The sequence below is a fragment of the Lacerta agilis genome, chromosome 4 (genome assembly GCF_009819535.1).
Source record: "Lacerta agilis isolate rLacAgi1 chromosome 4, rLacAgi1.pri, whole genome shotgun sequence".
Lineage (NCBI taxonomy): Eukaryota > Metazoa > Chordata > Lepidosauria > Squamata > Lacertidae > Lacerta > Lacerta agilis.
In genome coordinates, this window is record NC_046315.1 from 51,797,639 (window position 1) to 51,821,937 (window position 24,299).

General features: G+C 41.4%; 2 protein-coding genes across 9 annotated transcripts in view; one reads left to right on the forward strand and one right to left on the reverse strand.

The window, feature by feature from the left end:
* Nucleotides 1-4,454: 4,454 nt before the first annotated feature.
* Nucleotides 4,455-12,479, reverse strand: PIGP (phosphatidylinositol glycan anchor biosynthesis class P). 6 transcript variants are annotated; one of them, XM_033147010.1, is made up of 5 exons: nt 12,350-12,479; nt 9,199-9,299; nt 8,319-8,391; nt 7,321-7,439; nt 4,455-4,632 (listed from the first exon to the last, which is right to left on the reverse strand). In XM_033147010.1, exons 2-5 carry the CDS (start codon nt 9,278-9,280, stop codon nt 4,502-4,504), a joined length of 405 nt encoding a protein of 134 aa, XP_033002901.1. In that variant the 5' UTR covers nt 9,281-9,299; nt 12,350-12,479; the 3' UTR covers nt 4,455-4,501. The 6 variants fall into 6 exon arrangements, with proteins under 6 accessions (XP_033002901.1, XP_033002900.1, XP_033002898.1 ...); XM_033147009.1 differs by lacking the exon at nt 12,350-12,479 and adding an exon at nt 11,282-11,513; XM_033147007.1 differs by lacking the exon at nt 12,350-12,479 and adding an exon at nt 11,174-11,275.
* A 459-nt stretch (nt 12,480-12,938) lies between these two features.
* The window catches only part of TTC3 (tetratricopeptide repeat domain 3), a 59,476-nt gene continuing 48,115 nt past the window's right edge, over nt 12,939-24,299 (forward strand). Inside the window, exons 1-7 of one of the 3 annotated variants that reach the window (XM_033147013.1) lie at nt 12,939-13,085; nt 19,255-19,346; nt 20,245-20,290; nt 20,503-20,638; nt 21,216-21,303; nt 22,272-22,325; nt 22,900-23,023. In XM_033147013.1, coding sequence (XP_033002904.1) covers nt 19,266-19,346; nt 20,245-20,290; nt 20,503-20,638; nt 21,216-21,303; nt 22,272-22,325; nt 22,900-23,023 — 529 coding nt within the window. In that variant the 5' untranslated portion in view covers nt 12,939-13,085; nt 19,255-19,265. The other 2 variants (XM_033147014.1, XM_033147015.1) reach the window with 2 other exon arrangements.

The window sequence follows — 24,299 nt, forward strand, 5'->3', positions numbered from 1 at the left end:
AACCCCGCCGCCACCCTGATTGGCTGTCCCGCCCTCCTCACGCGAAGATAATAGGACTGCTGATTGGTCGGAGGTCTCCTCCCCCTCCGTTCTCGCTGTTGGTTCCAGGCACGAACAGGCGCAAAAGACCCGGAAGCGCCATGTAGCCGCGCTGTAGATCCTCTACCCTCTTGCTACTTCTTTGTGCTATGTCTGTAGCAGAATTCAGAGCAGGCTAGACTGCCTTTGGATGGGGAGGGGAGGATGCTTTTTAATTATTTATTTATTTATTTATTTTTAAACTTATTTTCTATAAAAGTTTTCGTCCTTCATTTCCTGGTTCCGTATCCGCATTTGATGCTACTCTCTGTTCTGTTATCATGTATTGCGCTTCCTCTTTTTCTTGTACACGTGCGCGTTGCCCACGATTCTGTCTCCGATCGGTCCTGTGCAAAACTTGGCGTACATTAGGTGGCTTCTGAGCGCGCCAATCCGCATCGGATCGGATCGGGCCGTACGGGAGGCAGTCAATCCGTGGTTGCACAAACGAAACATTTTTGAAGGAGGATGGAAATGTTCCATAAAGAGTTGTATAAAATCTCGACCCAGTTCCTTGGAATGAGACACTACCCTTTCCCTTGCGACAATTTTTAAGCATATATCGCTTGGAAGAAGTAAATTCCACTGATAAAAAAGAGGCTTGACTCGCAAGCAATTCTATAATCGTTGCAGGTTATGCAGAACACCTTATTGCGTAGAATTGGAGGATGTTCTGGACTGGAGCAACATTTTAAAAATTAAAATATTGCAGCATTAAGTTATTGCTATTCCCAGCTAAAAACCATTTTCGTTTTTCAATATTCTGAAAATGAACGTTATAAAGATACAAAATATTTGAACATCCAATATTGCGGGGGGGGGGGGAGTAGGGGGACCGACCACGGGAGGATTTCTGTCTGCTAGTGAGAATTCCAGAGCTTACCTTTGGTGAAGTGTTCGCTTCCCTCCTGCCTCCTCAATGCTGCCCGTCTATCTAAGATTAGGACAAATTATAAATCCTCTGTTGGCTTTTCCAGCTCCTCATTGGACAGGAAAGCTGGCCAAAACGGATTTCTGGGGCTTTTTTGTGTGTGTGCTGGGAAAGGACAGCATCCGTTCATGCTCATAATTAGAAACCTAACTACTCTGCTTCCAATAAGCTGAACCATTTTCTGTAAATCTATTTAAAGAAAGGGAAACTGAAAGCACAGAAGCTTCTTGCGCATGTCTATTTATCACACTGTCTTTTTATCTGCACAAAGTTCTTGGGTGGCAATCAAACTAAGCTTTAAGCAAGCAAGATAGATTACCTATCTAAAGGCACAGATAGCATTGCATTGCTGGAAGCAGTGCCTATAACTATACACACACAAACACTAGCTTGCAATTAATATGTTGACTTATCCCTGGGAAATGTCCAATACACAGTATTTGAGAGCCCAAATGAATTCAGTTTAACTTATTTCCAAGTAAACGTGGAAACAATAATAGTTTTGGAAGGGATCCCAAATGTAATCTAGTCCCACCTCCTGCAATGCAGGAATCACAACTAAAGCATCCATGACAGATGGCCATCTAACCAGTGGCAGAGCTTCATGCTTCAGCACCAGGGTGCAGAGAGCAGGCGGGGGCGCGTCTGGCACACGTCCCAGGGATGTGGCGGCGTGCCACCCAGTGCGGGCAGGGGGCAGCCGCGATGGCACCCCACCGGGATCACACTGCCGGGGGCGGTACGCTCCCCTTGCACTCCTCTTCCTCCGTCAGTGTATCCAACCTCTGCTTTAAAACCTCCAAGGATGGAAAGTCGTTCCACTGTTGAACACTTTCTGTCAAAAAGTTCTTCCTGGTGTTTAGTCAGAATCTCCTTTTGTGTAACTTGAATCTGTTATAGGAATTCTAAGGTCTTAGATATATAAAATAAATGTTCATTAATGTACAAGGCAAACACATACATAAGTATATAAACCACGTGTATGAAACAAGACAGGAGAAGAATCCTGAATTTTACTCTCCCAAATTGACCTAAATATTTCTCTGCAAGGAGGAAGGAAATGGGGAAAGCTTTCCAATTGTCTTTGGACTGTAGAGGCTTACACCTCCCTCTAAATATAGTCTGGCAAGTATCTGTTAAGCTGAGCACACTATCAATATGTGTAAGAGCAGGGGTCAGCAACCTTTTTCAGCCATGGGCCGGTCCACCATCCCTCAGACCATGTGGGGGGCTGGACTATATTTTGAAGGGGGGGGGAGGGAACGAATTCCTATGCCCCACAAATAACCCAGAGATGCATTTTAAATAAAAGCACACATTCTACTTATGTAAAAACACCAGGCAGGCCCCACAAACAACCCAGAGATGCATTTTAAATAAAAGGACACATTCTACTCATGTAAAAACATGCTAATTCCCGGACTGTCCGCGGGTCGGATTGAGAAGGTGAGTGCCTACCCCTGTGTAAGAGATTCAGGAACTAAGTATTTACCATCTCAATGGCCAGGCTACCTAGAAAAGGCAATCAGATAAGGTATTATCAGGCATCCTGGAAGACATAATAGAAGCAACACTTTCAAATTTCTGCTGGGGACAACCTCTTTCTGTGATGATGTTTTGGGGGGTGGTCTTGAGCTACAGGGTAGTAGGCAATTTCAAAAGTCTATATAAGAGCTTGCACACCAATGTTCTGGGTTCCTCTCCTCCCTCCCTGCATGGGGGACCATGTTGCAACAGTTTAATAAAGATCATGCTTACTAGCTGCTTTGCTTCTCAGTATTATCTGATTGGACTGTTATTTTCTCCAACCGATAGAGAACCTACGGTACCTAAGGGCTCTATACGGGCTCTTAGATACCCCATAAGGGAAAGAGAGCAGTATTTTTCTTATAACAAATCTATCATCAGTAAATGCAACAAAGTCAGTTTAAAAGGAGTGGCAACTGAAGAAAAGGCATTTCGGACAAGGTGTATGTTTCACAGGAATGATTTTGTAGAGTTGGTTATGGAACAAAATAGTTAATAAGTTAAGGTTGCTTGGAAAAGGGCAAAATTTAGGAAGCAAAGGGATCAAGGATCTGTGCTGTTCTAAAGTGGTTTACATTGGCACAAGTATTGTTGTTTTGCCAAACAAAATAAGGTTAGGGGTTGTTGGTTTTTTGCATACTGTATCACTGTCAACGTGGGTATCTGTTGATGTGACACAGGAAATCAGAGTAGGATCTTGTACAGTTTTCCCCTAAAACAGCACTAATTGATAGCTTTAGAGCTGAGAGATTATCTTTGGTGTTTTCAACGCAGTAGTACATAGGCATTTCACATAAATTCAAAGGATCTAAGTTACAGAGATATCTGTAAAGCTGAGGCAGGATACCCTATTATTGAGATCTCAGGGAGCATGCTGATCAGAAAACAAGTTCTGATTTTTAGCCCCTACCAGCTTCCACAGATTTTACTTTCCAGCAAAAGGACAATAGCACAGGATTGCTTTGCGTTCTTGGTTCACTGCTTTGACAGAGGCATGAGGCTAAGTGACCATAATAATAATAATAATAATAATAATAATAATAATAGTTGTTTTTAATTTATTTGTACCATACTTAACTGACTGGGTTGGCCCAGCCACTCTGGGCAATTTCTTAAAAAAACACAAAAAGGTTTGTCACAGCATGGGAGAACCAAAAGACACAGCTTCTGTTAAGGTAAAAACAACATGCCCTTTGCTCAGATATATTTGTGGTGTGTGTGGATTTTTGGGGATGTGAAGAGAACGAATGGCACTTGGATTGTGTGGGGACCAGGTGGAGCAAGACAATCCTTGAAAGATGCTTAATTAGTACTGCATCCATATTTTTGAGGCACTTTTACATACCGGTAATCTCACTGAAGTCAAGCATTTTAGCACTTCATTACCAACCAGCCTCCTCAACTCAGGAATTTAATAATAAACCTTTATAATGTGTGCAGTGAAATTAAACGAGCCCCCCCCCCCCACATACACTCAGTCTTATTCGCACTCTGTGTGCTAGTCGGAAGTCAATTGCAGCACTAATTTTTTTTCCCATTCAGCAGCCCAACAGCCACAGATAAAAACTGTTTTTAACCTGTTGGTGCGGCTGACTATACTTCTCTATCTTCTGCCCGAAGGTAGGAGATTAAAGAGGTGCTGGCCTGGGTGTGAGTCGTCCCTGAGAATTTTCCTCGCTCTCCTTAGGAAGCGGTCTCCTGCAATATCATCTAGTGAACTCAGGGGACAGCCCATGATATCATGTGCTGTATTCACCACCCTCTGTAGGAACTTCCTGTCCGTGGCTGTAAAACCAGTGTACCACACTGTAATAAAATATGAAAGGACATTTTCTATTGTAGACTAGTAGAAAAAGATCATCAATTTTTGTTTGACATTGTTCTTACGCAAGACCCTAATAAATCTTTCCCATATGAATAAGTTTGGTTATTTTTATTTTATTTTAAAAAATGCTTTTTCTTCAATTAGTTTCTAGGACAGTCTTCTGTGTCAGACAAGAAAAACATTTTGTTTACTTCACTGATAGGAATATCTCTTAATGCAGGGATAGCGTCTTCTTGTGGTTTTTTCCATTTCTGATTTTTTGCATAGTGGTCTGTAGAAAATGTAAGGAAAAATAAGATAAATCATGCTTTGGTCATACTTAAGAAAATACTTTTTCACAAGGAAGTAGTTTTACAGCAAGATATATTAATAATTCCTCTAATAAGCCAGCACATCTACTCCAAATTTCCAAAACCTTGCAGTCCACCATACAAAATCAGCATACAGCTTTACCATGTCAGTCCCAGAGACTAAGGAATGACCTATATATTGAGAAAAAGTGGGATAATCCTTTGGGTACTGTACTACTTCAAAATGCAGGCTGTGGGGTGGATAATTTAATGTTTTGCTTCCACTAAGTGTAGCCTAAGATACTCATCTTTCCAAGATGGTAGCTTCCATAAGGAAATACTTTTTTAAAAAGGTAGGGAAACCATTCAACACATCTTTCCGTAAGAAGCCACTTCGCATTTAAGCAATACCTTCCAAAAGACTGGTTGAAATCCCACAAATTAATTGCATGCAAGGCAGAGAACTTAAAAGCTCCTTTTGTGCTGGGTTTTCCTGGCATAGAAATAACTTTTTGTGGGATGTAAACACAGAGCAGTCAAACACAACATTGCTAGAGTGGACATGAAGGTGTCTCAGTCCTCCAGCCTTAACTTCCTGTTTACCTGGACTGAGACAACTTCCTCTATGTAACTGGAGATGGGTGTGGTTTCACCTGGGGAGGTTTACACAAAACCACAGGAAGCAGACCCCATCTTTCTCTTTTGCATCGTCTTTTGAACAAGCAACATCTTCGGAGAAGATGCTCTCAGCCAAGAGAGCACAAAGAGACTTTCCTCCCTTATGGAGTTAGCTTCTACATGTAAATACTTTTATCTAAGCCTGCCTGCCTTCTGAGAAACGCTATGTATTCTAACTCAGGAAGTAATGTGAGTAAACTCTTTTATATCTTATAAACAGTACTGTATTGTGTCTTTACTTTTAAGAGGGAAGAAGGGGAATATACCAGGAATATATATTTCTTATAGAGGCTTTAGCAAGCCTATGCAACTGTTTTCTGCTGTGTTTAGAAAGGGAATGGAACTCTGCTAGGTTTGGAGCTTGTTAATACAAGCTGGGATGAGATATATAAAGTAATATATCATCATCCACACTCCTAAGCATTCCCACACTTTTCATCTCTATGACTTGCTTACCAAACTCTGGGATGCCCTCATGTGGGCTTCTTGGAACTTAATCTCCACACAAGATGCAACTGTACTATATTGAAGCCACCTTTGGAAGTTCACCTCCAAGTGTCCCCACCATCAGAGGTAAGGTGGGTGATTAAAACCTTCTCAGTAGCAGCACCTCATTTTGTGGAATTTCTATCCCACAGAGGTCTACCTGGAACCAACACTACAATCCTTTTGCTTTTATACTCCCTGGCTTTTAAATCTTGCCCTCTTAACACAGTATTTAATTTTATTTTTTAAACAAGCCTGGATGCTCTCCTGAAGGGTGGCACATATCTATCTATCTATCTATCTATCTATCTATCTATCTATCTATCTATCTACTAAATTAAACTAAGATTGTGATTTGGTTTTGCTGTTTTAGGTTTTAACATCCACAGTTCTAGTATTCGTGTTTAAATTGGTTTTCTTGTATGAAATTGTTATAAACTGGTGCTTTGAGGTGCCTTGAAGAATTGTGGAAAGGCGGGACATAAAATGTTTAATACCAGAAATGATTCCCCACTCACATTTTCAAGTAGGAGGCCAGTAACGTGCCATTTCCCTCAGTATATAGATCAACTCTATGATGGGCAAAGTAGGAAAGGTATCATGTGATATATCGTAATCTATTGATGGAATACAGAAACTGTTTAGTTAATTCAGTGGAAAGCCTTTTACCTATGTGTCAAGCAGCATGTGTTGATGAAAGTAATTTCTTACAAATGCAAATGACAAAAACCATACTGATGATAAAACTGACTCTACAAGTACATGCATGGACGAACCAGACCCATGAGTAGATATTTTAAACTATAATAAAGTATAGGTGCAGGTTGTTTGAAAAGGGGCTACAAGTTGCAGGATCACATCCATTTCAGCAATGCCCACAAGATGTATGTATGCCCACGAAAATCTTGATGCTTTTATTAACTCTTTTGCACGTCTATTGTAGGGTAATACCGTTTTGACCAAAGTTTTCTCTTTTTTATAATGTTCTGATTTCCTTTCTGTTTTTTTAGGTGTATGTTTTTACAATGCCCTTGGAAAACTGTTGTGAGGGAGCAAGAGAAGGTGTGGTCAACCATGCAATGCCTATTCAGCCCCAGCACTCACAAGTCATGTACCATGAAAAGTACAAGAGAGAAAAATCAAATCAAAACACCTCATAATTTGTTAAAGTTTATAGGGATGTGGAGATCCTTGTCCCACAATAAAAACAAGTACAGTCGTACCTTGGAAGTCAAACAGAATCCTTTCTGGAAGTCTGTTCAACTTCCAAAATGTTCGGAAACCAAAGCGTGGCTTCTGATTGGCTCCAGGAGCTTCCTGCAGCAGAAGCCCCATCGGACGTTTGGCTTCCAAAAATAGTTGGAAAACCGGAACAGTCAATGTGATGTTTGGGAGCCAAAACGTTTGAGAACTAAGCTGTTCAAAAACCAAGATATGACTGTATTGTGAGCAGCTAAAAATAGTGCTATGAGTGTATTACTTGCAGTCCTTGTCAGCATCCTTACCTGTAATGGTGTGTGTGGAATTCAGTGGAGCAGTACCGATCATATTAATACCAAAGAGGAGTACATAGCCTATTCCCACGCTAACTAAAAGGTAGACAGGCAAAGCGACAGCCCAGAACCTATGAAATGGAGGTAAAAACAGTTACCTTAAGTAGAGTTGTATACACAAGGAAACACACAGCAGAAATCATTTCAAGCACTAAATGAAGTAAGGCCACATTTCAAAGATGATGGTGTAGTGCTGGAGAAAATGGTGCAGAAAAGAGCAACCAAAATGATTGAGGCTGGAGCAGCTTCCCTGTGGGGCAAGTTTGGCGCCTTTTAATTTCGGAAACAAGTCAAAAGGGGCAGAGGACAGGATAGAAATTTTAAAAATTAACAAGTGTTGGTATCTAATGGTAATCATACTCTTGAGTAGGTCTACCGATTTCGGTGGGTCTGTTCAGAGCATGACTTAGTTAGACAACACCCAAACAGTAGAGCAAGAGTTCCCAAAATGATTCTCCATCTCTCATCACACAAGAGTGACTTGATTAAGACTGGTTAATCTATGGAATTTGCTGGCACAGGATGTGGCAATTGTCACTTTCTTGGAAGGCTTAAAAAAAAGTTAGACAAATGTAATGAGAAGAAGGAAATCAATAGCTCTTAGGCTTGATGGCTGCAAGAAATCATTTCAAAAACATACTGCCTCTGAATATCAGGTGCTTGGGACAGTCTGTTTTTGGGGAAGGGTGGAATGCATGCCTTCATGCTCTGCTATGAAGAAGCCTCTGACAAGCCATGGATGTGTCCCCTGCTGCAGGCTAGTGCTGGAAAAGGGAGCAGCAGCAACCTCCCCCCTCCTATGAATTCTCAGCTTTCATTTTTTTAAAGTATGTTTCCAGTATTTGTATAAATTGAGATATAAGGCAAAATGTACAGAAACCATTATTCTCTATTTAACTGAGGTATACCAACATGAAAGACATTTAGTGTGAAAAATTATTCAAACCTACTTTTGAGGCCAGTATGTTAACCCCCATGAGAACAGCCAGGATTCAGGTATATAAGCCCAGACAAGGTACAGCACTGCATAAAACAAGAAGGAAGAAAAGTGCAATGGCAGATGTGATATGATCTCCTACAACAAAGTAGCCAAGCTTGCATCTGGCCTGACTGTCACTGGAAAGACTGTTATTGCCGGTTATTAGTTCTGATCTGGTTAATATCTATCTGGATGAAAGACCACTACAGTGCTGCAATATACTGACTTCAAGTAAAAATGAATAGGGTTAGGTTCTTGTGCAGAGAAGGGAGAAGTCTATCAGACATCACTGGCCACTTAGCAGCTTCCAACAGTGAAGAGCTAAAGTTATTCAAATGGCTGAATGAGAAGACAAGTCTGAAGGATTGCATGTTTTAGAACAATAAGAATATTGGTCAAGCGCTTTCAAATGAAGGCAAAGTACAACACACAAAACTGAGGATTCAAAAGAAGGCTTCCCTGTAACCTGTTCATTTAGATTCTGTGCATGACTACTTAGAAGCAATTCCCACAGATTTGAATCCAATCCTATGCTCACTTATCTGGGAATAAGTCCTAATGAAATCACTGAGCTTTACCTTTACAGTACAATCTTATATGTGGCTCCTCAAGAGGTCTAGCAACTGTTGTCATGATCTCCAAGCACTTTTGTTTTCAGTATTGACATCCTCCTTACCATCACACTTTAAAGTCTTGGAACTATGAAAAGGTATAAGTGGTTGATTATAAGGTGAAATAATAGGTTACTAGTGAAATAACCAGATTGCCCAAAGTGTCTTCTTGGATTGCAGTCACAACTGTGGAAGGAGGATTGGGCTAAAATGAGTTACTGAGCAAAGAAATATACTTACTAAATATGAACTGGGATCCTAAATACAGGACAAAGCCATATATAGCTCTTTCTGGCAATGGGGCCGGTGAGTTTTCAACCATGTTGCTGTCTTCTATTTATCTGTTGGGGGGGGGGAGACCATTAGTGTTTTGTTGTGTTAGCATTCTACCTCCATCAACAACAAGGCACTGCTCTCAAATAAATTGCCCCACCAACGGAAGAAGTGAGATTGTGGAAAACACAGTAAAGCTTGTAAGTATACAAGAGATACAAACCAGGCATCACTCCTGTTTTGCTTGGATGCAAGATGGCAAGTTACAAAAAACACTTCATCAGACATATGAAAAGTTAGCTTGCTCTCAGCTGCATCCAGGCCAGTGTTGGTTATGAATTCAAATACTTCAGTCATTTATGCTAATGTGCAATTACAAATCATTTAGCTCTTCCAAACACCTAATAGTCCCCACCAAAAGGGGACTATCAACGGTTTTAACAGCTTCATGGTCTCTTATCATTCATTAAACTTTGTATTAAAAACCATCAACTTTCTAAGCTAATTATGAGAGTGGTTTTCTACAACCACAAAGTGGGTTTCTTTTTTGGGGGTGGGGGGAGAATATAAGGCAGACCTGCAGTGAATAAAGACTGCTCATATTTAAGTGACTGGTTTGCAAACACCAATATAAGGCAGGGAAGAGCTATAGCTCAATGGTACAACACCAGCTTTGCCTGAAGACAATCTCTGGTTCAATCCCTGGTATCACCACCATGTCCAGTGTCTGAAACTCTGGAGAGCTGCTGCCAGTCAATTTAGGCAATATTGAACTAGATGGACAAACATTCTGACTCATGTGTTAAGACAGTTTCCCACATTTCTATGAAATCTTTCTTATCTGTGACGGTCAAGCAGTGGCCTATGCACTTCCCCAGGGTAAGCTACACTTTCTAAATTTAGACAGTGATGGTCACAGACCTTTGTCAGACTCAGACACAGAAGTATTTCATTAATCATGGATATGCAATGATTTTAGGGCACTTTGTACATAGAGTGGATGCATCTCCTTCTGAGCCTGGATACCAAAAGCAGGTCCTGGAACTCAGTCCTGTGGGAAGTCTTAGATCAAATTATTAGTTTTTTTTATATGCAATTGTTTTGTTGTGAGTTCACCTCATGCACAAGCAACACTTCTAAGCTTTTTATAAATACTCTTATCACAGTCACAGAGGAATCAAAATCTTCCTCCACCTACTTTCTAGACTGCAATAGTCTGTCTCCTCACTCACTCCTCCCAGTAAGAAAGCAGCTTTGGGACTCTGAATGATAAAAATTCCAAAGAACCAGCACTGCTACACAGTCACTCCAATACATGCATCACCCTATAAAGGCAACTGGAAGTTACTATTTTTTAATTTATATCTTCCCTGTCTTTAAGGAGCTCAGGGCAACATATATGGTTTTCTCGCCCCTCCTTTTCTTGAAAAATATTTTCACAACAATACTGTAAGGCAGGTTAGGCTAAGAGAGAATGACTGTGCCCAGGTCTTCATGGCTGAACAGGGGCAGGAAGCTGCCTTAGACAAACTCTTGGATCATCGAGCTAATCGCTGTCACCATTGCTTTGCAGAGGATTGCCAGGGTTTCGAGCAGGATTATTCCCACACCCCTACATACAGATGCTGGGGAACGAAACCTGGAACCTTCCTCATGCAAAACAAGCGAGCTATGAGCACTCCCGAATTTGAACCTGGTCTGGTCCCCAAACCTAGTCCTAACTCTCTAACCACCGCACTACACCCAAAAGCAGGCATGGTGTTGTTTTAAAAATACTGTAAAATATTCGCCGCCCCTTCCCAGTTAAAAATCCGCCTTGAACTGATCAATCTCTATCGATGCCTGGATTGGATTTCCAAGTGGGGGGAGGGGAATGCCCCCTTCAAAACACACCTAGGATTGCAACTGTCTCGTTAAACTGCCCTCGCAGACACCCACCCACCCAAATCCATCATTCAACCGACTGCAGGCGTCGATAGTCCCATTGACTCCGGTGCAGTCCCGGCTCGCTGCTTCTCCCCTTTAGCAAACCCGTCAGATGAAAACTCGCCAAATTCAGCCGGAAGTTGGGCAAGCGTGTGAGTCTCTCCAGCCCACAACTTCAGCAAGGAGACAATAGAGATGCTCCAACCCTTCGCATAACTGCGCCGCAGCCCCTCTTAGCCTTCCTGGTCCGCAATTTGAACCATCTTTTGGCTCTCCCTTCCGATGTAAAGGGGTGCGGGATCCCTATAGATATGCCAAAGGGAGGCAGCGGCGCCATTCTAAGCCCGTTTAGCGAATCACAGCTAATGGCGGTTTTCAATTTTGTTACCGGAAATGGAAGCTGTACGATCTATATTTCTATCTCTATGCTTCGAATAATAGACTTGTTGATCGGCCCGTTGCGGATGTTAAGTCACCTCCGAGTTAGCAAACTGTTTGTTTGGGCATCTATCACTACTTTTTTTTTTTTAAAGGTCCCTACGCTTATTTTTGCCCACAAGTCGGCTCTAACTGAATTCTCACTGTCTGTACTTTTGGCACTTGGTTTCCCAACCTCGCTGCTTTTACATACACACACGCCCTATTTGCATCGGATTAAGCCTTCAAAAATTATACCATAAAAGTGTTAAGTCTTTAATATGCCGTAATACCCTTTGTAGTTCGAGGCACATGAATTGCAAAGGTAGTCGTGTTGCTCCATACAAAAAGCATTCAGAATCCACAGTTGGACAATCCTTTAAATGGGCTCAATAAAAATGTCACCTAAGTGTGTCGAAAGCCTCCATATTTTTAGGAGTATAAACTAATTGCATGTCTACAATATTAGCCCATTCTTTGGTTCTTTTTGCATTTTTACTTGTCCCCCTTACCCCTTGCTTTGTGCAGCATCTTGCCTGAGGAAGAATTCTGGAGTGTTTGGAGGCTTGTCACCTTTTTGTGATATTTGGGTTGGTCCCAACTGTGGATTTTAAGTTGAGGTTGGATGTCCTTTTTGGGGCTGCTGTGAGCCACTCTTCAGCATAGCCACTTCTCATACATTCAGTATGGAGAAGAATATTGGCGTTGGCAGTGTTATTTTTGAAACATTTAAACACAAAAACATAAAACATTTTGCACACAAAACAATACATACAAAATTATATCCGAGTTCATAAGTGCATCTTCCCTGTGTTTTGTTGCTGTGGGTACCCTGTAGACTGAGCTATAATCCTGGTTTTCTGTGGGCCTGAGCCTAAAAAAGTATGTTTCAGAAGGAACCAAAACACAAGATTTCAGGAACTACAGCCAATTCCATCAGATACACGAAGCATTCTCTTGAGTAACATTTATACACCTAGCGCTGGTGGGGTTACAGGAAATTAAATGCAAACAGCGCAAATCTCGTTGATTGCAAAGATAGAGACACATAAGCTTAGGATAGTTATTAAAAATGCCACGTCACGCTTCTGATGAAGTGGCCCGCAGTCCACGAAAGCTTATGCCATAATAAATATGCAAGCCCTTTTTGCTGCAACACGGCTAAACCTTCCGCAAATCGTTAAAAGGAACCAAGGAATTCCACCTCCAGCAGGGAATAGGATCGCCCCTCCATTTCCCAGCTCCCTTTATAGGTAGGGGCAAGTCTACAGGGTTGCAATTCCGGGCTGTTTCTCGCTCTATGGCAGGAGAGCAGCGGAAACGAAACCGAAGCGTCGCCTGTGGGTTTTCCTGCGTATTGGTTGGAGAGGAAGAGCTGAGCAGCACGTCAGCGCTTGCGAGCGGCCAGTGAGCAGGCGGAGCGAGTGGAGGTGGCTGCTCGCAGCACAAGCAAAGCGGCGGAGGCGGCGCGGAAGCTGCGCAAAGACTCGCCCGTCTGCCCGGTGAGAGAGGTACAGCCGGTGCGCACGGGAGAGGGGGGGGGGTTTGCTTGGGAATCCTCGTGGCCCAGCCTCCTGGCCTGCCTGTCCGCTGCTCCAGTCTCTTGGGCGGTTCACTTTTCTCCCATGCTGGAGCCTCGCATTCAAACAGTGCGTGCGCGAAAGGCCCTTTTGTCCGTATTGATTACGACCAAGCCTGTGGCTGTTGTGGCTGGGGGAGGTGATTTTTTTAGGTGCACGTCTGAATGCTGCGAGGCGATCGCTTCCTTCCAGCCACACTCGCTCCGGAATCGGGAACATTAGGCTAGTAGCAGTAGGCCTGCTGTTGGAGAGGCGCTGCAGGCTTTGCGCTCCGAAGGCGCCAAACACTTTCCAGTCTGCTCCTCGGATGACCTGGAAGTGGACTAATAAAAACTAACCCCCCGTCGATTGCCTAAGTGCAGATTCGGAAGGGTTAACCACGCACCCCAGCCCACTCCCCGAAGTTGAGAGTGGCACTTTTTAAACAGTTGCATGACTGTACAGGGTCTGGGAGATTTGGAGGCATTCTGTGTAACAATCGCATGTACGTATTTGTGCTTTAGGTCCACGCCTTTGTGGCCATGGTGGTGATTTTTTTGCAATGTGTTTCTGGGGTGATGCACGATTTGATTATGGTTTGGGGTAGACCTTTATCTTCTTTTGGATCTGTGCCTTTGTGCAAAGGGTGGCCCCATGGAGTGATGGATTCAGAATCTTGCAGTGCTGCAAGTTTCCTGGAAATTTTTGAATTGGATCATTGTCTCCAAATCAGAAGAAAGGCAAACCACACTCCAAGTTGTGAATTTTAAGTGGTTTGTTTTTTTTTTTTTTTTAAATAAACATTACAGGAAGTTCGTAATACTATTATATTTGTGTGTCCATAATTATATATGCCAGGGCCAACTTCTTAAAATAAATCCCTTTGATGGGCAGATGTTTTGGTTATGAGCTTGTGTGAAGGTGTGTACGTGCTCTTCGCAATAATCACCCTCTGCTCACTGAGATATTTACAGTTATTTATTATACATATGTACAAACAGCATGGTACAGCTTATGCGTCTGAATCATCTGGTTCAGATGTGGGGAGTGGTCTTCTCTGGCTTCTTCTCCAATATAAGAGGCGGGGATTTTAACACTCTCCTCTCCTGAGCCGAAGCACGTCTCTCCATCTGTCCCTGAGCTTCCAGTGCGGTGTTCAGGGTCTGCTTCAGCATCAGAGAGCCTTCACACTTTCTGGCTCCCTCCTGCTCTCTCTCCCCCTCTCACCTCCGTCATTTCCTGACCTTCTCCTAACTGTTCCTGTTTTGAATCTTCTCCTCCCTCCCCCCTTCCAAGGGCGTTCCTTGGCTGTCCCGTGACAGATTGCTACTTTTTTGGGGACAGTTTTGTGCAACCTTATATTGGAGTGAGTTATTTGCATGTGTAAAATTTTCCCCAAACCCATGTAATTTCTTGTTAGTTTTAATGGATTTATTACTTTCCCCCCCCCAAAGCCCTCCAAAGCAACGAACAATCTATTACGGTACTATAAAAGAAGTACAGTATACAGTTAAAAGTACAATTTCTTCCATTTTAAATTTGAGAAAATTCAAATTTACAACATAAGGCCTGTGGGCTGATTGATGTTTCCTTTTTATCTGTGTGCCTGTCAGATAATTTTCAAATACTAATTCTTTTGATAATTTTCTTCATCTTTTCCTAGAAGCATTTGTGGCCCAATCAAGTGGAGGTAGAAACAATATGCATTGTTTTGTGTTGGTGATTCAGAGGGTTTGGACGGGTTGGCTCCAGTTTCTGTATGTTGCAGCCAGGAAATCAGACTTGCACAAACATGACTACTCAGAGTATATACCTCATTGAGTTCAGTGAGGATAACGTAGACTGAGACTTTTTCATAATCAGTTCATGCATTAGGTTTTCTGCTGTGCACCCAAACCACTATGTGTGAATTAGACAAATGCATGTTTGGAAAAACATATAGGCCTGTGCTGCTGAGAACCAATATTGGCAGCTTCCAGTCAAGTGTACCCTCAGTTGAATACCTGGGTTTTCTGTCAATGAATATGCAGGAAAGCCTGTAATGTGTGAATTGCTGGAGAGTGTGTGCTGCCGCCAGTGCTATATGTTAGCTTGAAGGAAGGAGGAAATGACAGAGACAACCAGGATTCAGAAAAGGAGACTGGATTTTAGGCTTTCTGGTTAAATAAAGGTAACCAAAATATACATTTAAAAAAAAGAGCCAATAGAATAATAATAATAATTATTATTATTATTATTTATTTGTACCCCACCCATCTGGCTGGGTTTCCCCAGAATAAACCAGGGGGTCACCAACATTATTATTATTTATTGAATTTGTATACCACCCCTCACCCATAGATCTCAGGTGCCCATAGAAGCACATGTGCCGTTCAGTGGTCTCTTCCCCTTCCCCTGCTAAAGTTCAGCTTGAATGAAGCATTCTGTTTTTTCCAACAGAATAGATAGTGGTGTGTTGCAGGATCTGTGTGGTGCCCATACCGTTTCCCTGGTTTGCAGATGTGACTACAGGCCTAAATAGGTTGGCAACCACTGGAATAAGTAATTCTAGCAATAGTGCTAAAACAACCAAACAATAGAGAATGAAATGGTAAGAGCAGAATCGCTACATCCAATTAAAACTTAGTCCTCTCCCCCAAATGCTCAGTGAAACACCAAAATCTTAACGCTGCGCCTGCGTCAGGAGGCTAAAAGCAAGGGGCCATATGGCTATCCCAGAGGAGGGAGTCCCAAAGCCTGGAGGGACTGGTGAGAAACGTCCTGCTCCACATGCCCACCACCTGACCTCACCAGGCAGCGCGATGTAAAATTGCACCATGGCCAGGAGTGGGAAACCTCTTGGGAGTCCAGTGTGGCCCTCCTGGCACCTCTATCTGACTTAGGCCACCCCCGCTCTCTGTAGGCCATACCCTTCACTGGCCTTGCTTACCTGGAACGTGCTGATGACTTGGTTACTTGGATGAGGGACAAAGAGGGGTGCGTGGAGAATTTTTTAGCCCACTATACAGAGGCAAAATTTGCCTTCGTTGCTCCAGCCACTGGCCTGTGGACGCTTTCCCAGAAGGGAATGTGGCTCTTAATCTGAAAAAGGCTCCCCATCTCTGACTGCGGGGGAGGGGGAGTCTATAAATTGTGGCTGAATTTACCCTTGATTAGATTCATAGCTTTGTTATCTAGCAGCCAGCTGTAAAGCCTTGACCTGTCACAGTTTCAGTGGGCCTTGGTTCTGTGGGCGGATGCTTAGAATTCCACCTTAAATATATGGTTAGTCTTATCAGGAACCTAAATAAATATTAGTGTTTTAAAAGGCTTGCAGAGCAGTTTTACCTATTTTTGTTATTTCAGTTTAGATTTCTTACCGTCCCTTTGTTAGAAGGTCCCAGGGCTTATCATACTCCATACCTCTTATGTAAACTGTGCACCATACTTACTTTGGATTGTTCTGCAGCCTAAAATACTTGCATAGCAACAATGGGGCAGCAAAGTCCAGGGAGAGAACTGCTTTCAGGATTTTTGCACAGATTGCCTCTACTCTCTGCTTTATCGCCAGACTACAGGAATTGGATCTGACACTCTTCCCCACCCCACTCCTTCACCTTCTGAGCTAATCCCCCATACAAACAATCAAAACCTCTTTTGTGCTCCTCTAATCAGGCAACCCTCAGAGTTCTCACACATTTGCCTGTAGGATTCCAGGTGAGCTGCCTGCCTCCCCTTAATTCTTTGAGATTAAGAACATCTTTAATAAAAACCATTAAAAAAAGGAAATTAAGAACTCGGGTAGAGGAGGATGTTTGCTAGAGGAGTTGGGCGCTCCTGTCCAATTACTAGCAACAGGAGTTGCTAATATCTGGCAGGGCCTCAGCTTATGACCTAAGAGAGCCAGCATTTTCCCATGAGAAAAGATGCTCCTTGAGCTATGGGGTTTACAGCATCAAAGACTGGTATCAGGTCTTGAACTGTGTCTGGAGGCAAATGAGGAGCCAGTGTGGTTGATGCATTATTGGTGCTATGTGCTCTCTGGCAGGCTCCAGGTAGCTCCTTTGTTGTTGCATTTTGACCAATTGAAGCTTTAGAGTCCTTTTCAGAACATGTGGCAGTGGGCTGACCTGCAAGTTTCCAATGATTGTGTCCATTGTACATGCACAAGGTGAGCTGGTAGATGATGCTATCGGCTGTCTGGCTACCTGGGTTCCCCCAAGGTTCATATCTACTTTGAGAGAGAAAGTGTGCACACTACTAGCATAGATTGAACACCTAAACTTTAATTAGTTTTGGAAGGTGTTGTAAGAAAAAAAACTGTTTCCTTTCCCTTATGAGGTATCTAAGAGCCCATATAGAGTCCTTATGGTAGGTTTTCTGTCAGTAGGAGAAAATAATGGAGGCCAACCAGAGAATATTGAGAAGCAAAGCAGCTAGTAAGCATGATCTTTATTAAACTGTTGCAACAGGGTCCCCTGCTCACCCGACACAGAGAGGGAGGAGAGGAACCCAGAACATTGGTGTGCAAACCTTTTGAAATTGCCTACTACCCTGTAGTTCAAGACCACCCCCCAAAACATCATAAATACATCACAGAAAGAGGTGGTCCCCAGCAGAAATTTGAGTGTGTTGCTTCTCTCCTGTCTGCCAGGATACCTGATAATGCCTTATCAGATTGCCTTTTCTGGGTAGCCTGGCCATTCCTTTGAGATGGTAAATACTTAGTTTCTGAATCTGTTACGCATATTGATAGTGTGCTCAGCTTAACAGATACTTGCCAGACTGTATTTACAGGGAGGTGTAAGCCCCTACAGGCCAAAGACAATTGGAAAGCTTTTCCCATTTCCTTCCTCCTTGCAGAGAAATGTTTGAGGTCAATTTGGGAGAGTCAAAATGGCTTCAGGATTGTTCTCCTGTACTATTTCAGACACGTGGTTTGTATACTTATGTATGTGTTTGCCTTGTACATTTATGAACATATATATATATATATATATATATATATATATATACACACACACACATACATACATACACACACATATATATATATATATATATATATATATATATGACTTTAGAATTCCTATAACAGAGGGTTAACAGGTGAGATAAAAATAAATAAAATAGCTTGGATAGCTTGTTCCACACAACAACAAAAATCACAGGGCCAATGCTGTTTTAAAAAACAAAAGCTGTGAGTAGTAAAGTTATGACACCCTTTTCAAAGGCAAAAGTTAATATTGATAAACTTTTCCTGATACTGTTATGGCTGTATATAGGGCCATCAATGTACAATCATCTCTACCTAAGGAAAAAGTCAGGTCAATTCCCTGAGGATGTTACAGTCTAAATACAGTTGATCTAATCCTGCTATAGTTGACGATTCTTTGGATTGCAAACTTTGGACTTGCTGTTGGGGCCTGTTATGCCTCCAATATGAACAAGTTAGCAAACACAGTGTCACTTTGCTTTAAGTAAAGTTTTATGAAATCACTTCTAGTAAAGCAGGGGAGCATGTGGCCTTCCAGATGTTGTTCTACTATAGTTGCCATCATCCCATTGCCAGACTGCCTGGGGCGCTAATGGGAGTTGAAGTCCAGCAACATCTGGAGTGTCTTGAGTTCTTGGTCTCTGCAGTAAGGGAATCCAGTGCAAACAAGTCTTTCCATCTCTGGTACTAGTGAACGAATAGAACATTTGTAAAGAGTGGATTAAGCCTATATGGTACTAATAATTATGCTAGTAGAACTAGAGGCATGTTTGGCACTACTAGCTGGTATATAAGTCTGATTCAGTAGTTTTGCCTGGTGATTTGGGGTGTGCTTTATCAGAAGCCTACCCCACAGGGCTGTTGTGGAGATGCTACCTTGAGCTTCTTGGAGAAAATTGTGGGATATAAATGCAATAAATAAATAAATAAAGTACTTAGAGCTGTGTCCCCAAGAGCTGAATCAAATAGTTTGAAATGTTTTATTCCCTCTTTCATTAAGATCTCTTTTGTTCTTGCGGGAAAAGGTGGTTCTTTGTGCTTTAAACCTGTATTAAAATCCTTAGGGATAACCAAGATTCCGAAGTGTTTAGGCTAATTTATTTATTTCCCCCCTTTTCATTGTTTCCTCATTAATTTATTTTTCAGGATCATGCAAAATGGCAAATCCTGAACTTGATCCAGATATTTTCAATCACATCACGTTATATGGGGCTTACGTCAGACCGTGTTGTGAATTGGTAAGCTGTGCTTGATTTTCTTGCTGCCTCTCTTGCACACACACACACACAGAGAGAGAGAGACATAGAAGAGAAAAGCATACCTGTAGAATCAGCTTAATTTTTTATTTCCCATATGTGTATATCTTCTGTTCGTACATCAGAAAAAGAAACACACTTTTTAAATTAACATGTTTGTTCATTTTTAACATGGATGACTGGGTTAACATTGCAGCAAAGAGCTATTGGTAATGGTCTGTCAGGTGTCTTGTTCTGTCACCGTAGAAACAGGAATGGATCGCATTCGGTACAGTACTAGGAAACAGGTTTTTTTTTTAAAAAAAAAATAGGCTGTAGGCTTGTGCTTTGTGGGTAGAAGGCTCCTTCTGCAGGCCTTTAACAAGGTAATATCACTCTCTATTAAATGCTTTGAGGTGCAACATTTCACCATAGTAAACTAGTTTCTGTTTCTGATATGTCCCCTACTGTACATTTCAAAGGGTATTTCATACACCAGCTTTGTGGGACTGTTCTGCCACAAACTGCTTTATGTCAGTCCATTGCAAGTCATCGCCATGCTGCTGGGTTAGAAGTTCTTTTCTGTCCTTCTGTAGCAAACAAAGTCCTTCTGTTTCAGCAGTGAAAACAACACTCAGCTAGCCTGTATAACATACAGCAGGCTTTTCGGAGCAAACATCCTCTTCTCATCCTGCATTGAGAAACTTCTTGGTAGGAGTATGCTCTGCAAAAGAGATCAGGTTTGGTTCTTGATAACTTGTTGGTAATCCTTTGAGTTGCATTCAAAAGCTGTTCCTGGATCAGATGGCTCACTATTGCTTACACATGAGCTGTTTTAAACTTTTGGTTCACATTATTTGCCTTCAGTGCTTTAACTGTCAATATCTATGTTGTTTTGTAGGTTCGTGAAAAATTTGGAAGCTGTTCTTCAGTGAAATATAGACCAGGTACATAAACTAACAATGCAAGTTAGTAAGAAATTCTTAATCCTTTTCAGTTTGTCTGTCTATGGTTGTTTTAATCATCCAGTCCTGCATTTTGCTGTGCTGCAGAAGAGTAGAATAAGATTTGATCTAGCAGTCAAGCACTGGTGCAGATCTTCAGATTTGTAAGGCTTATTGGAGCTTAGTTTTATTTTTCCTTTATTTTTGTTCCTTAGGTGAAATCTGTAAAATATGGTGTAGTAAACCAGTTTCTGAGCTGCACAAATATTGTGACATGATCAAAATATATACCTTTTGGCCATTTTTATTTGCGCCTGGATGTAAACACACAAAGAAATGTCTTGATTCCAGGTAAGCAGGTGTTTTCCTTGTTCATTAAATGTTTACTTCACACTCTTGTTTGAAAGCTGAAATAGGGAAAACCTGTGTGTGTTTTGCAGCATCAGGACAGAGAGAGGTCCTAAAAATAGAATGCTAACATTCTTTTTTTTTTTAATGGGTCATGGGGAAATAATAAATTAACTAGCACAATTTTTTCCTACTCCCTCACCTTGCTCTCTACTTTTTATAACATCCTGTCTTATTAAGAGCACTGGAGAACTTGAATCTCTATCACAATTCTGTGACATTTTGGTTGGTTCCGTTAAAGGCATGACCCAACTGAATTTTTTGAATCTTTTCTTATGGACCAGCATGCCTGTCTTTGCTTTGTAAATTATTCAGAGTAAACACTCAATTGGACTTACTTCTGAATAGACATGCTTATTTGACTATTAATGTTTAAATGAATTATGAGTGCCTGTGGACTCAGTTTATTTCTCAAAATCTGTTTTGATATGTGTACATAGTTCTAAGTACCTTCTTTATTTTGATCTTTCTCATATAGTATTAGAAAATGTCATTTAATGTGAATCTGTTTATATTTAAGTGATTGTGAAGTGGGTGAGCTCAATCTGGAGAGACTATATGAAATCGAGACATTAGAAGATGTTACTGATATAGCCAAAAAGTTTGCGGTAAGTCATTAAGAAGATTACTATTTATACCCCGCCTTTCCCTCCTGACGGAGACTCAAGGCAGCTTACAGATAAGAATAAGAACCACTAAAAACATAGAAAAAATATAATTAAAAACCAATTAAACATTGATAGAATTAAAACTATATACATATTGAAACCATACAAGTAGTTATAGTGAAATCAGCATGGCACCAGCCCTTTCATTAAAAGCAATCAGTTTGCGAAAGCCTGTTAGATAACAAAGTCTTCATCTGCTGACGGAAGGACAACAAGGAGGCAGCCAGCCTGGCTTCTCTAGGGAGGGAGGGCCAAAGTCTGGGAGCAATCCTAGCCATGCCTAATCAGAAATAAGGCCCATTGGATTCAGTGGGGCTTTCTTCCTGGTAAGTATAGGTAGGATTGTATAGCCTTACTAGGACAGGCTGATAGAACCCAGGAGGCTAAATTAATTCATTTATTGAATGATGAGGAACCGAGTAGATCTCTTACAGTCGCTAGATTTTTGATAAATGTCCTATCCCAGAAAAAGAGAAATGGGTCACTGCATAGTTTCGATACTTTAACTAATACTAAGTATCATTAAGAAGAAATTAAGTTATTAATCAACTCTTAAATTAAGTTTTAACTGAATCCCTATGCTGTATATGTATTAACTAAATTGAAGTAAAATGTTGTTCTTGATGGGTTGCTAGATTTGATATTGTTTAAATTGCAGTCTTGCTGCCTCGTGTTTTTTTTTTTTAATTGTCTTACGTCAAGTTGTTTTAAATTCTATGTTTTGTTCGCTTGTCTGATTTGTTCTTGATATGGGCCAATGGCCGTAATAAATTTTACTTACTGTATAGCCTTACTGTTGAATCTCAGCTGAAGTTAGAAAACCCCTTCAGATCACTGACATGGTGTTACATGAGTGCAGGTTAGGGTTGTTGATAAACCTTTGCTCTTTTTCTTCTCTCCATCCTCAGGATGTTCCACGTTTCATCAATGGCATATTGAAAATTGGAGCTGAAATAGACAATGTAAGTTTGTTTTCAACTCCCGGGTTCAAATACTAGAAGCCTTTTTGCTTTGTCAGAATCCCACACCACTTTTTTTGAGTGAAGACAATGTTTGCTAACGTTTATATCCTGCCTTTCTTCCATCATGGAAGGCATCGGACCAGTGGTTCCTATGTGATCTCCCATCCAGCCGCTGACCCTGCTAGACCTCCTTAGAGTTAGCAGATTTATAGGAGCTGCAAACTTGTGGATAATTCATGATCCGAAATGCAATGGGGTCAGAATGATAATGTGACTTGTAGATCACGGGGAGCGAACTAAAAACTGCTGTTTGTAAAACCCAATCAGAATGACCCAATGGATGTACTGGATAGCAATCCAGCATAAACAGCAGAGTTCTTGGTGTCTGCAGAAATTACGTAATTCTTTTCATGGAGGCAAGAGTATAACTGCAGGCCACTGGCTTGATTCTGCAGTCTACTATTTAACACCCTCATGCCTGGATGGCTATATTTGTATTTAATTTTAACTTGTAGTTTTTTAAAAAGTACTTCAAATAGTAGTATCTTATATATTTCTCCTTCATCTGAAATAGAGAATCTTCAATATTTATGACGCTCTTGACTGGATAAAATATGCTGATGACATCGGTATTTTACAGAAATTAGAAAAGCTTGGAAATTATTGTTGGCCTTTCCTAGAAGTTTTCTTTGCTGAATGTAAGTTATACACAATGTTACATTGAGTGGTGTATGGAAAAATGTTGTGTTCCTGTGCCTGCTTAATCTTAAACTCGGTGGCTGACAGTTGGGTTATACTTTGACTAAGACCAACCAAAAAGTCACAGAAATGGTGGCAAACATTTTGCAGCTCTCTTCAACAGGTGAGATGTCACACAAAGCAGGAAGCGGTGAGATGATTATAATTGGGGTTTTTAAAGGCTGTATTCAGTTCCAGGATAAAACTTTTATGTAACATTCCTCGTGAAGAGCTCTGAGAACTCAAAAGCTTACCATGTTTTTGTGCCTTTTTGGTTGCCTCCCTCCCCAAATGTATGGCCCACCCAAAGGCTTTTTCTTGTGAATCAACACCTTTGTTCCATAATACTAGCTCTATAAAGGCAGCTTTTTTTTTTTGTTTCTCTAGTCCTAATTGAAAGTGATTTTTATATAGTTTGTGGTTGTTGTTTTGTTGAGGAAACAGCTTATTCTTCACTGGTATGATGACTCATATCCTTTCTGCTACTGAGCCTGCGTTCTTTTCATTTAGACCAGGGATGGCCAACTCCTAAGAGACTGCAATCTACTCACAGAATAAAAAAAACTGGCAGTGATCTACCCCTTTGGGGTGGGGGTTCAGGTCAAAGTTGTTGAGCTTTTTTAAGGGAGGAAAGTCCCATTTTTTAAAGGGGTTCAGGTCAAAGTTGATAAGCTTTTTAAGGGAGAAAGGGGAGAAGTCAACAAAAGATCACTAAGGAAACAATCAGCCTCACTGCAAATGCTCCATCTTCCGTTCTGGAGATCGTACAACAATGGAGGGTGGGGGCCCCCAATTCTATTTTTAGCTGAGGAAAGGGAACCGTCGATCGACAACGATTTACCAAAACCTCCTGGGGATCTACCAGTATATTGCAATCAACTTGTTGGACATCCCTGATTTAGACCAAGCTGAAGTTAACATATCACTACCAGTTTTACTTCAAGATAGGAAGTCAAGGTCAGGAGGGATACCAAGTTAACTTGTTATTTCTGCAGTTGAAGACCAAAAATACAGCACACAAACCCCAATATATACCAATTGGCAACTTTGTGCTTGCCGTGTGCCTTAAAGTTGTTCGCTGGTAAATTTATCGTCCTGGATCCAAAGTACTCCATGCATCAGTGAGACATTAATTCTCATGCATGGGGGATCATAGATTTCTACCACCTCCCAGATATAGTGCCAGTTGCATGCCATGTCGCTTCTTGGAGTAGCTTCTCGGGTAGCAAGAGGGGC

What these genes read in the sequence shown, in the direction of transcription:
- PIGP (XM_033147010.1), bottom strand. Translation starts at nt 9,280, where the DNA reads ATGGTTGAAAACTCACCGGCCCCATTGCCAGAAAGAGCTATATATGGC. An exon ending in AGGATCCCAGTTCATATTTA is followed by an intron (nt 8,392 to 9,198) that starts GTAAGTATATTT and finishes TGTTTTATGCAG; the next exon opens with TGCTGTACCTTGTCTGGGCT. An exon ending in TTAACATACTGGCCTCAAAA is followed by an intron (nt 7,440 to 8,318) that starts GTAGGTTTGAAT and finishes TCCATTTCATAG; the next exon opens with GTTCTGGGCTGTCGCTTTGC.